Genomic DNA, 12,300 nt, shown 5'->3' with positions numbered 1-12,300 from the left:
GATAAAATAAGACATTTTAGCTCTTGTTTGTACCCAAATGTTGAAATGCATGTTTTGTATGTCACTTTGGATAAAAGCGTCTGCTAAATAACGTGTAATGTAAAGCAGTGGATCAACAACTCCTGTGTGCTGTGATGTTAAAATCACAGATTTTCTCTGTGGACTTTGGTGTGGGAGACTGAGTGCTTTACAAACACTAAGTAACAGAATAACACATTCAAACTCATTGATGGAGCCAAATGTCACGTGACTCATTTATATTATTCCATTTAAACCGTCACAAATATTAAAGTTTATGAATCACGGATTAGAAACAAATAAGCTTCACCCGTCCTGCTAAGCACCGCCCTTCCTGCTTACGTCATCGGAGAAGCCACCAGTCAGACCACGGGGAGCGAGTGAAGCGAGCGAGGCGGAAGTGTGTTCACCTGCGGAAGAGAGGACGGAAAGAGGCTCGTGCAGGTGAACGCGCTTTCTCTTTTTATTTGTGTTTGTCTTGTTGTTTGAGTGAGGGACACTGGTGTACACAGCCCCGCCCCCTGCCCCCCCCCACCCCCCCACCGCGGCCGCAGGTCCCCCGCTAACAGTTGTTAGCTCCTCTGCTGCAGATAAACCAGCGGAGCTAACGCCTGTTAGCCGCCAGGCTAGCCGCAGCTTCAACCGGATGTTTGTTTTGTGACGTACACTACGTATACGCTTTAATTAACGGAAGGGGTGACGTAACAGTGACTGTTTACACAGAGAGCAGAAAAGCGTTGTGAACTCAGTGTTTATCAAGCGTCAGCTTGTGACGTTTTATTTTGAAAATCCTGACAGGAAGTAGGGGTTTAAAACTGTACACGCCGAAGTTTCTATAGTTCCTTTCATAACTTAAAGAAGTGAAACGAGCAGCTGCTGCTAAGTCACATTTACGTGTGGTTTGTAACCAGATGTGTTTACACAAATAAATAAATGCTGTAAATGAATGAATAAACACATGAGTTAAAGATGAATGAATCACAAAATACACGTTCACAGAGTTAAATACACGATGATGTCATATTTACTGAACTGTTTGTGTGCAGTGATGAAGAAGACGATGACGGTGTCCTCTCTGCCGTAGTATCCATCCTCTCGGTGTCTCTCAGCATCAGGATGCAGATCCTGGTGGTGAAGCTGCTCGGCCTGCTGGGATTGTTCGGACTCATGCTCACAGGAGTTCTGGTCCCAGTTCGCCTCCTGCTGGTCGACTATGACAAGGCGCACAGGTACAGGAGAGCGTTGTCTCTCTGCAACTCGTTTGGTGGAGGCGTGTTCCTCGCCACGTGCTTCAACGCTCTGCTGCCCGCCGTCAGAGACAAGGTGATGTCACCAGCACACGTGTCTGTCCAACACGGAGACATTCAGAGTCATGTGTGGACATGACAGATGCTCACAGAGGTGTCAACGCATATTAAAATATGTTTAAAGACATTTGAATGACATTAGAAACAATAAAATACACTCTAAGACATTTATACGAATTTAAAGATGTGTTAAGACGTTTGAAGACACAATTAATCAAGTTTCAAGACATGACGGATGTTAAGATACTGAGATACATTTAAAAACAACTTTTAAAGACCTGTAAACGTGTAGAGACGTTTAAAGACATTCAGAGATGTGTTAGGATGTTTAGAGACATTTAAAGATGACATTTAGGGATGTTTAAAGATACTTAAGACATTTTAAAGACAACATTTAATGATGTTAAAAGACATTAAGGGAGACATTTGGAGTCCTTAAAGATGTTTAATAATCTTTGAAGACAGTTAGAGCTGATGATGGTTGTCATGCGTCCTCCTGTCCTCAGGTGGGCGATGTGTTCCAGCAGCTGAAGATCACCAGTGATTACCCTCTGGCTGAGACGATGATGATGCTCGGCTTCTTCCTCACGGTGTTCGTGGAACAGACCGTCCTCACCTTCAGGAAGGACAAACCGTCCTTCATTGACCTGGAGACCTTCAATGCCGGCGGCTCTGAGGCCGGCAGCGACTCAGAGTACGACACGCCCTTCATCTCCTCATCACGGGGCACGGCAGCTGGCGGCGGTGGCGGACACTCACACGCACACTTCAGTCCGGTAGAGCTGGCAGGGGCGGGGCCTCTGCGGCTGGCCAGCCTGGTCCTGGCTCTGTCGGCTCACTCGGTGTTCGAGGGCCTGGCACTCGGTCTGCAGGAGGACGGAGCCAAACTGGGAAACCTCTTCCTGGGCGTGGCCGTGCACGAGACGCTGGCCGCTGTCGCCCTTGGCGTCAGCGTGGCCAAGGCGTCGCTGGGTTTAAGAGAAGCCGCCAAGCTGGGCGTCACCGTCAGCCTGATGATCCCACTGGGGATGGTGGTGGGCATGGGCATCGAGTCGACTCAGACGCTGGCAGGGAGCATCGTCTCAGTGGTGCTGCAGGGATTCGCCGCCGGCACCTTCCTCTTCGTCACATTCTTTGAGATTCTGTCCCGAGAGCTGGAGGACAAACAGGACCGTCTCCTCAAAGTCCTCTTCCTCATCCTTGGGTACGCAGCGCTCGCCACGCTAGTCTTCATCAAGTGGTGACGGACAGGAAGTGACTCATGCACACAGCAATACCAAAGCAAAACTCTTAAAGGAACAGTGCATTCTGGGAAATGTGTTCCTTCACCTTTGACCTGGACTCTCGCTGAACTTTATTAACATCGCTGAATATAAAGGTTTCCACTGAGCTGTTCCTAATATTCTGATCATCACATACTTAGTAAAACATAGACGTGGTAGGTGTACCTAATAAAGTTTTTTTAAAGGTTGTATTAAAGTTATAGTTTAAATGATCCTGTTCATGTTTTAAATCTGGAAACAAATTCATTCATTCATGTTTTCTGTGTTTGTCATTGTGTGTTGTGTTGAAGATTAAAGGGGCAGTTAGTGTAATAAAAAGAACACACAAAGTCACTTTAATGTCGTGTTGTTACACTGTTGTGCTTTTCCTCACGTTTCTCTCCAGCAGGTGTCGCCACGTCATTTGTAACGGTTCAGCCAATCACAGGACAGATCATAGCAGCCACACGGTAACAAACAGGAAGTGATGTCAACAGTCTGTGTTCTATGACGACTTCCTGTTAAAACTATGAACTAAGGTCAAGTGAAGTTTATGGATTATTCTTAGAAAAATGAAACCTGTAACATGAACCAGTTCTCTCCTGACAAATTTTACATCATTACATAATTTCCTTTCCACCTGGTTTTCAAAATAAGAGCCTAATAAAAATAACTTACATCACAAATAAAATACAAGTTATTTTGTGTATGTGATGTCAGTGCAAACAAGAAGTAGTTTCTTATATAGACTCTTATGAAACATGCACGTTTTTGTCGTATCTTTGATCGTGTTACAAAATACATGTTATGGTACATTAGTGGTGACAGGAAGTGGTCACACTTTCACAGGTCTGTAAGGACACGCCCACACTAAGGTTGTACACAGGTGTGACACTGATGTTTCTCTGTCAAATCTCCACATAATGAGTGCAGCAGGTGACAGGTGTGGCAGGCTCCGCCCAATCACCTGTACAGTCTCCATCTTCAGCTGTTATTTGTTTGTCCTGAAGAAAGTCTTGTTTTCATCTCAAGTGAAGCTGTTGTCCAAGTGTCTGACACCTGCATTCTCTTTTATGGCCATCAGGGGGCGTCTCCACTGTCTGTATGTACTGAGGCCTGTAGAGAGCCACAAAGGCCAGTAGGGGTCAGCAGAGGTCAGCAGGGGTCAGAGGACTGCAGATGGACATGGTTAATCCTTCAGTGAAGTAGTTTATCGTCTTTGGCTCACACAGGTTTGTCTCAGTGCCAGCTGCACACACACACACACACACACTCAGTGATGGAGGAGCTTCTATTACCGAGCGCTGACGAGGAGGCTCGCTCCGACCAGAGCTCGTTTTCTCCAGGAGACACGAGGAGGACGATGTGGGACAGAATCAAGTCCATGGTCCAGGTGACGGTGAAGGACGAGCTGAAGAGGAACATCCAGGTCTTCTGTCGCAGGAACGCTCTGCTCACATTGTCCATCATCGCCGTCCTGACCGGCTGCACACTGGGCTTCATGCTGAGAGGAACCCAGCTGTCCACACAGGTACCACTCACCTGACATGTCTGTGTGTGTGTCTGTCCGCTTGTGTGTGTCTGTCTGCCTGTATGTGTGTCTGTCTGTGTCTGTCTGTCTGTGTGTGACTGTCTCACAGTGACCTTACAGTGACCTCACACTGACCTCACACTGACCTTACAGTGACCTTACAGTGACCTCACACTGACGTATACTGTCTCCTAACACAAGACAGTGAACAAGGAGAGAATATGACGTAATCGTTTTCATAAAGTATCTCTGTTTCCATGGAAACACGAGGCTGGAGTTTCAGATGTTCACTCTAGGAGGCGTTTTCAAAAGAATTTAGTTTCAGATCCTAAAACCAGTCCCATAATGTCTCCGTGGGGACATAACGTCTCTGTAATGTCTCTGTGTGGATGTAACATCTCTGTGTGGACGTGACGTCTCTGTAATGTCTCTGTGTGGACGGACGACTCTGTGACAGAAACAGTAAACCTGGTTCAGAGGTGATCCTGGTGTCAGTCCACTCAAAAGTAAAAAAATAAAACATTTGACAACGACAGAATAATCAATTATGAAAACAATCTTTAGTTACAGCTCCACACACACACACATTAGACATTCATGACTTGAGGGGACATTGCATTGACTTACATTCATTTCCTGGAGACTTACTCTAACCCTAACCTCAACCTAACCTTAAAACATATCTTCACCTTAAAATGTAGTCATTTACGTTATGGGGACTTGATTTTTGTCCCCACAAGGAAGACAAGTCCCCATAATGTGACTGTGTAAACAGTTTTAAGTCCCCACAACAATAGTAACACACACACACACAGACACAGACACACAGAGTTCTGTGTAAACTGTCTCACATACACACACACACACACACACACGTAAAAGGGTTTTTCCAAGCCCAGGTTCAGACAACAGTCAGTCCTAATCTACATCATTAATCCTTTCATTCACAGAGAGCACAGTGTGTGTGTGTGTGTGTGTGTGTGTGTCATCATGTGTTCATGTGTTCACAGGCAAAGATCTACTTCTCCTTCCCTGGAGAGCTGCTGATGAGGATGTTGAAGATGCTCATTCTTCCTCTCATCACGTCCAGGTACGTCCTCACCTGACAACAACAACAACTTTATTACAAATGTGCTTCCCTCGACCTCATTAATCAAAGACAAACACTAACATAATAATAACGGTGTTATTCAGTGTCTTCAATGTCCACTTCAAACTGAGAGTGAGTGTCCATGTCTCAGCAGCAGGGGGCGCTACTGTGTGTCAGAGAAAACACCTGAACTATTCCTTTAATGACAGGTTCAGTCTTATGTCTTTAAATGGCAGCTGCTGACCTCTGCTGTCCTCTGTTGACCTCTGTTGACCTCGGCTGTCCTCTGTTGACCTCTGCTGTCCTCTGTTGACCTCTGTTGACCTCTGCTGTGACCTCTGTTGACCTCTGTTGACCTCTGTTGACTTCTGTTGACCTCTGCTGTCCTCTGTTGACCTTGGCTGTCCTCTGCTGTCCTCTGCTGTCCTCTGCAGTCTGATGTCGGGTCTGTCGTCCATGGAGTCAAAGGCATGCTGTCGCATGGGCGTCCTCACCGTCACATATTACCTGTGGACCACCTTCATCGCCGTGGTGGTCGGCATCGTCCTCGTCCTCATCATCAAACCTGGTGTGGGGACAGAGATGGAGAGTCACCGTCTGGGAGGCGGACCCGTCATGACCTCGGCCGACGCCCTGCTCGACCTCATCAGGTCAGTCAGGTCACAACAGGGGTCACATGGTCGAGGTCTGTGTGTGTCTGAGTCTCAACACCTGAGTTTCAGACTCAGGTCCTGGCTCAGTCTCTGGTCCTGGTTCAGGCTGTGGTCCTGGTTCAGTCTCTGATCCTGGTTCAGACTTAGGTACTGGTTCAGTCTCTGGTCTTGGTTCAGGCTCTGGTCCTGATCCTCCTGAGAACATGTTTGTTTCACAGCATAAATAATCTGCATCCACTAGAGGTGAAACGGTTCACAAGCCATGGTTTGGTTCATATCACAGTTTTCGGTTAGGTTGTTTATTTTGTTTTTTACACATATTAAAAATATCAGATCATGTATCAGATCTATAATCTCTATAATGAGGCATCTTGATCAGGGATTAAGAACATCATTGCTACAATGACATTTCTTTATTTACTCTAGTTTCCGTTGTGTCACTGCTTCAGTGCTGTGTCAGTGCTTCACAAAGACGCTCACTTGAGTGGCTTTCATAAAGTGGGCGGAGCTTCATTCATGAAGTGACGAGCAGTGACAGTTAGAAACCTTTCCGTGGTTCTGGAGCTGCATCCATCTGTCGTCAGAGCCACCGACGCTGTGTCGCACAAGTCTTTGACAGTTCGTCTTTGTGTCTCTTCATAAAGTTCAGGAGTCACTGTGTTGCTGAAGTGACGGCGGGATGGAATATTACTATTATATTTTATTAATCATACGCTGAAATCCTGTGTCCTCCACCGCGACACTGACATATAGTGACATCTGTCACTATAAACACCCTGATCGCTTTACTTATGACCTTTGACCTGTCTGACTTGTCACCGAGTGCCTGTTTAAATGCTGCGGAGCAGAAGCTGTCGAGCGTCACACTGGGGTGATGTCTCCGCACATGCGCTAGCATAAGTAACGCATGTTGTGCAGTGTTTGTTTACCGCTGCCGTCATAGTTACAGTAAATCTGAAATGATACTGCTGCTGCTGCATCCTCCAGCTCTGAGGATCCGGTCTTCACTGGGTTACTGACCCAACGCTGCGTGCCTGAACTGTGACTACCTACCAAATGGGACAGATTTTTGAATGCATCCACAGATTAAACTGAAGTGAACATGAAAACAAAGGAGTGGCTCTTTAATCTGCTCAGAGCAGGTGTATTTTTAGTAATCCTGCGAGGATGAGTGACAGATTAACAAGTCAGCAGCTCACAGTAGACATGATCTCTGCTGCTGCACGTTGGCTCAAAACCACGCCCTCACCTTTAAAGGCGAGCAGTAGAACACATGATCATCCCGTTGACCCCTGACCTATGCTGAAGGCCAGCTGATCCTGACTCTACATCTTCTCATCTTTGATGTTTCCTCCTCAGAAACATGGTTCCCTCTAATCTGATCGAGGCCACCTTTCAGCAGGTAACAAAGTCACCTGACCACAAACATCCCATCATCCTCATGTCTCCTTCTCTGACACACTCCACTCCCTTTCTTTCACCAGTATAAAACAGACCTGGTTCCCATCCTCAAACTCTCGACCAGGACCATCCAGCCCAACTTTGTCTACGTCATCCCTGACGATAGTGACCCTAAAGGTCGGACAGTGTACCTGGAGCTGACTCCGCCTCCAGAGGTCACGTACAAAACCAGTCCAGGCAGCAGCCAACAGATGAACGTCCTGGGCATCGTCATCTTCTCTGCCACCATGGGTGAGTGGACAACATGTCCACGTCAGTCAGAAACTGACCAACAGAGACGCAAGGACAGACTTAAGACATGTCCACGTCTTTATCTCACTTTTAAACCATTCACTCTCCCACACCAAAGTCCAAAGAGAAAACCAGTGATTTTAACATCACACACACAGGAGTTGTTGATCCACTGCTGCCTCCATCACTGAGTTCAAATGTCTTATTTTGTCACTTCAGTGTCTGAAATCCTTTGTTCAGATTGACCTCAGTGACACAAAGTGACCACACGAGGCAGCAGAGGACCAGCAGCTCCTGTGTCCCCGCAGCTACAATCACTGATTTTCTCTATGGACCTTGGTGTGGGAGAGTGAGTGGTTTACAAACTTCAGAAAATAGTGGTAAATACAGTTTTAAAGTTGAGTGTGTGTGTGTGTGTGTGTGCGTGTGTGTGTGCAGGTCTGTTGCTGGGCAGGATGGGAGAACGAGGCGCCCCGCTGGTCAACGTGTGTCAGTGCATCAACGAGTGTGTGATGAAGATCATAAATGCTGCTGTTTGGTGAGCTTCTCTTTTTACATCTGTTTGATGACTCCCCCTCTCCCTTGGGGGCGTGTCCTAATTCTGTGTCCAATCATAACGCTGAAACTGTAACTCCTTCCTCCACGTGGATGTCAATATCATACAGATGTTGTCAGATTAAATGTACAGGTGAAAGGTCAAGTTGCTATCATGTTAGCAACATAAGCAACGGCTCAAACGTGTGAAAGACACCGGGTGTCATGTGGACATCAGAGGACACTCTGACATACTGAGGGATATGACAGGTTTGACTTGATGACCTGTCAGGTGGTGACATCACAGTTGGAGACTCCTCCCCCTGCAGCTTCAGCACCTGAGCAGATTAAAGCTTTACAGCAGCTGAAGACACTTTGCGGCAGCTGAAGACGCTTTATGGTGGCTGAAGACACTTTACAGCAGCTGAAGACAGTTTACAGCTGCTGAAGACGCTTTACGGCGGCTGAAGACGCTTTGCGGCAACTGAAGACGCTTTTCAGCAGTTGAAGACGCTTTATGGCAACTAAAGACGCTTTTCAGCAGCTGAAGACACTTTTCGGTCTGTCCTCTGAGGTGACCTTTTGTCCTCTGTCCACTCAGATAGTCCTCTGTCCTCTGAAGTGACCTCTTGTCCTCTGTCCTCTCAGGTACTTTCCTTTCGGGATCATTTTCCTGGTGGCGGGAAAGATCCTGGACATGCAGGACCCGAGCACTCTGGGTAAGAAGCTGGGCTGGTACGGCATCACCGTCCTCGCTGGCCTCTTTGTCCACGGTCTTGTCCTCCTCCCTCTCTTCTACTTCGTCCTCACCGGGAAGAATCCGTTCTCCTACATCCGTGGTCTGCTGCAGGCCATGGTCATCGCTCTGGCCACGTCGTCCAGGTCAGTGTCCACCTCAGTGTCCACGTCCGTCCGCCCGTCTGTGAGCGTCCCCTCTGTGGGACAGGTGTCTTTATTATTCTGGGTTGTCTTGTGTCCTCAGCTCAGCCACGCTGCCCATCACCATGAAGTGTCTGTTAGAAAACTGTCACGTGGACAGACAGATCGCCCGCTTTGTGCTTCCTGTCGGCGCCACCATCAACATGGACGGCACGGCGCTGTACGAGGCCGTGGCCGCCATTTTCATCGCTCAGGTCAACGACTACGAGCTGGACCTCGGTCAGCTGGTCACCATCAGGTGAGACACTGTAGCAGAGTCCAGTCAAAGGGGTGGAGCCTTCATTTGATTATTATCCATAAATGTCGCATTTATCTCAAGATACACATTTTTACAAAAAAATGAATTTATGATGAATTTATGTGAATGAATGACAGTTTTATGAGGAGACGTTACTGTGTCTCACAGACGAGGACATCAGAGGGCAGCTTAACGTCCAACGAGAAGACAAACAAACACGTACAACAACAAAAGAGATAAAGAAGTAAACAAGAGAGAAACTTAACACAGTTACTTTTTTATTTTAAAATATGTCTCATTATTTGTGACAAACTGACGACAAAATTCTGATCACTGCAAACAAAAGTCTATGATTAATGATTATGATGATGATAACAATTGTGTACTTTTGATTTTTTTGGTTAATTTTTGTTTGAGAATCAGACGTTTGAATGGTTTTTCTTCACGGTTTCTCCAGCAGCTGAAGAACAGACGTTTTCTAAAGTCTTTTTCTAAATAATTTTTGAACTTTTTTTCTTTGCAGAATAAAAACAAACGTCTTTAATCTCCCGTTTGGTAAAAATCTGCTTCACAAATCAAGTTTGTTCTAATCAAACATTTTTCACGTTTCTTCGTCACTGGGGTCAAAGGTCACAGTAAACTCCTCTTTTCTCTGTGGTTGTCCTCGCAGCATCACAGCGACGGCCGCGAGCATCGGCGCGGCAGGGATCCCTCAGGCCGGCCTGGTTACCATGGTGATCGTACTGACCTCAGTGGGGTTACCGCCTGATGACATCACACTCATAGTAGCCATTGATTGGATCCTGTAAGTAATGTGAATTGTGAAGAGAAGACGGCGGAAGTGTGGTAGTGTCTCATGTCCTCTGTCTCTGCAGAGACAGATTTCGGACCATGATCAACGTCCTTGGAGACGCTCTGGCTGCAGGAATCATCGCTCACCTGTGTCGCAAAGATTTCCCTCTCAGCAACACCGGAAAGGTAAAACAACACAGACACCAGAGGTCATGAAAGGTCACAGGACACGCAACATTTTTGTATAATTCATGTAACTGTTGCCATAGAAACCAGTATATCTCACCATGTGGTTATACTAAAAAGTGGACTGTGGTTGAGATTAGCGTTGATTCCTGGAAACACAAACGTTTCCTTTTCACCTCTGAGCTGTTGAACTGCAGATTAGATTACAGATTAGAGCTGAGGGTCAGTGTCAATCCTCGGTCTGTTCCTGCTTTGTTTCCTCGTTCTCTCATCAGCGTCCTTAAAGTACAAAGGTCATAAATAAGTTAATGATTTCTTTAAAATAAAAAGTGTTCACACACACGCAGATTTTTTCAAACACAGACTTTGAAAAAAATGTGAACAGTAATGTTTGTCCTGATGTTCCAGCCTCCCGCCACTGTGGGGCACTAACATGTGTGTTTTGTCTCCAGTCTGTCCCGTCCTACGGAACACAAACGCCTCACAACTCTCACAGCATCGACGTGCCCATGACGGAGCTCCACGCCGACAATGCTGCGGGCGAGAGACACGCCCACACCGTCTACTACAACATCTGTCAGGTGTGACGGGGACAGACGGGACATACGGGACAGACGGGGACAGACGCACAGTCAGAGAGAGAGCGTGAAGACACACAGGTGATGACATCACTATGATTTAAACTCATCATCATCAACAGAAACTTCATCTCAGACTAAACAGCGCCCCCTATCAGAAGACTGTAGGAGGGATTTAGAGCTGGACACATGGTCACATGATGGTTGTCATGGTGATCATCTGTGGAATACAGCAGGAAAACAGGTGTCGCCATGTCCATGTGAGCTTAAAGACTGTTTCAGACGTCTGTTCATCCTCTCTTTGGCCTCCAGGGGCGCCACAACCTACACTTTTCACATGATTACTGTCAGAGAACTGATGATCTGTCATGAGCTCCTGACACAGCGCCCCCTGCTGCTGTCAACCAGCCTGAGACACCTGAAGAGACTCATGTTTGAAAACCACATCAGGACTGATGACACCTGAAGTCATCCTGTGGTTTCAGGACACTGGAGACAGCTGAGGACACTGGAGACAGCTGGATAAATTGTTCATCTACAGATGCTAAAACACAAGTACCACAGCGATGAACATGTGTTGTTCATCTGATCATGAATGCAGCTCAGTTATTCATCAGAAATGTCTGCTGGAGCAGGGTCATCTGCTGCAGCGCCCCCTGAAGGCCAGCAGATGCTCAGTTATGAGCCTCAATGTTCTCATACATGTTCCTCAGTGAGGAACTGAGAGAACCAGGAGGAGAACCAGGAGGAGAACCAGGAGGGGAACCCAAACAGAAGACACTGTTAAAGGTTAATCTACTCAATCTGAAGACTGAATGAATCAGGTGCTCTTCATCTTCCAGTCTCCTCCTCCTCCTCTTTTATTTGACTGCACGCTGGCGTGCGCTTCTTCTGACTTCATTTGAAGTCGATGTACTTTTACGTGTTGTTTTGTTAAAAGTTCTGTAGGATTATGAATGTGATGAAGATGATGAAGGTGATGGAGATGATGGAGATGATGGAGATGATGAAGGTGATGAAGATGATAGAGATGATGAAGATGATGGCATGATGACATGATTGCTGTTTAGATTCTCCTTCACATTTCAAACAGAATGACTGACCTTGAATCATTTTTACATCACATATAATATAAACATATAAACATATTCAGCCTCTACCTCGACTTTTACATGTATGTTTACATATTTTTATCAAAACTGCAGATTAATAAAGTTTCATTATAGAGATTAACGGTGACATCATCATCCATTTATGTTCATTTAATAAAACATTTAACGTCACATGATTGAAAACATACAAATGTTGTTTTTGATGAAGTGCTCCTTTAATTTATGTTTCACTGATAAATGATCAGAGCCTTAATCTGAGTTCATCCATGACATCACTGTTGTTTTTTAAATCATAGCAAATTATATCAAACATCTTTGTGTTTCATTTAAAACTAAACAATAAAATGAATTCTGTCTTTAACACAAGT

The 12,300-nt window shown here is 46.0% G+C and overlaps 2 protein-coding genes across 3 annotated transcripts; both read left to right on the top strand.

The window, feature by feature from the left end:
• The first annotated feature begins 174 nt into the window (after window positions 1-174).
• LOC122780416 (zinc transporter ZIP3-like) lies at window positions 175-2,947 on the top strand. Of its 2 annotated transcripts, none has more exons than XM_044043336.1 (3): window positions 175-462; window positions 1,103-1,341; window positions 1,832-2,947. In XM_044043336.1, exons 2-3 carry the CDS (start codon window positions 1,135-1,137, stop codon window positions 2,567-2,569), a joined length of 945 nt encoding a protein of 314 aa, XP_043899271.1. In that variant the 5' UTR covers window positions 175-462; window positions 1,103-1,134; the 3' UTR covers window positions 2,570-2,947. The 2 variants fall into 2 exon arrangements, with proteins under 2 accessions (XP_043899271.1, XP_043899270.1); XM_044043335.1 differs by having other exon boundaries at window positions 1,065-1,341.
• An 874-nt stretch (window positions 2,948-3,821) lies between these two features.
• slc1a8a (solute carrier family 1 member 8a) lies at window positions 3,822-12,285 on the top strand. Its single transcript, XM_044044947.1, has 11 exons — window positions 3,822-4,118; window positions 5,129-5,208; window positions 5,643-5,858; window positions 7,221-7,263; window positions 7,346-7,553; window positions 7,992-8,091; window positions 8,736-8,969; window positions 9,070-9,264; window positions 9,935-10,069; window positions 10,140-10,242; window positions 10,695-12,285. Exons 1-11 carry the CDS (start codon window positions 3,867-3,869, stop codon window positions 10,827-10,829), a joined length of 1,701 nt encoding a protein of 566 aa, XP_043900882.1. The 5' UTR covers window positions 3,822-3,866; the 3' UTR covers window positions 10,830-12,285.
• Window positions 12,286-12,300: the final 15 nt, after the last annotated feature.

The sequence above is a fragment of the Solea senegalensis genome, linkage group LG14, assembly GCF_019176455.1.
Source record: "Solea senegalensis isolate Sse05_10M linkage group LG14, IFAPA_SoseM_1, whole genome shotgun sequence".
NCBI classification, from domain to species: domain Eukaryota; kingdom Metazoa; phylum Chordata; class Actinopteri; order Pleuronectiformes; family Soleidae; genus Solea; species Solea senegalensis.
This window is presented reverse-complemented; position numbering and strand designations above follow the sequence as displayed.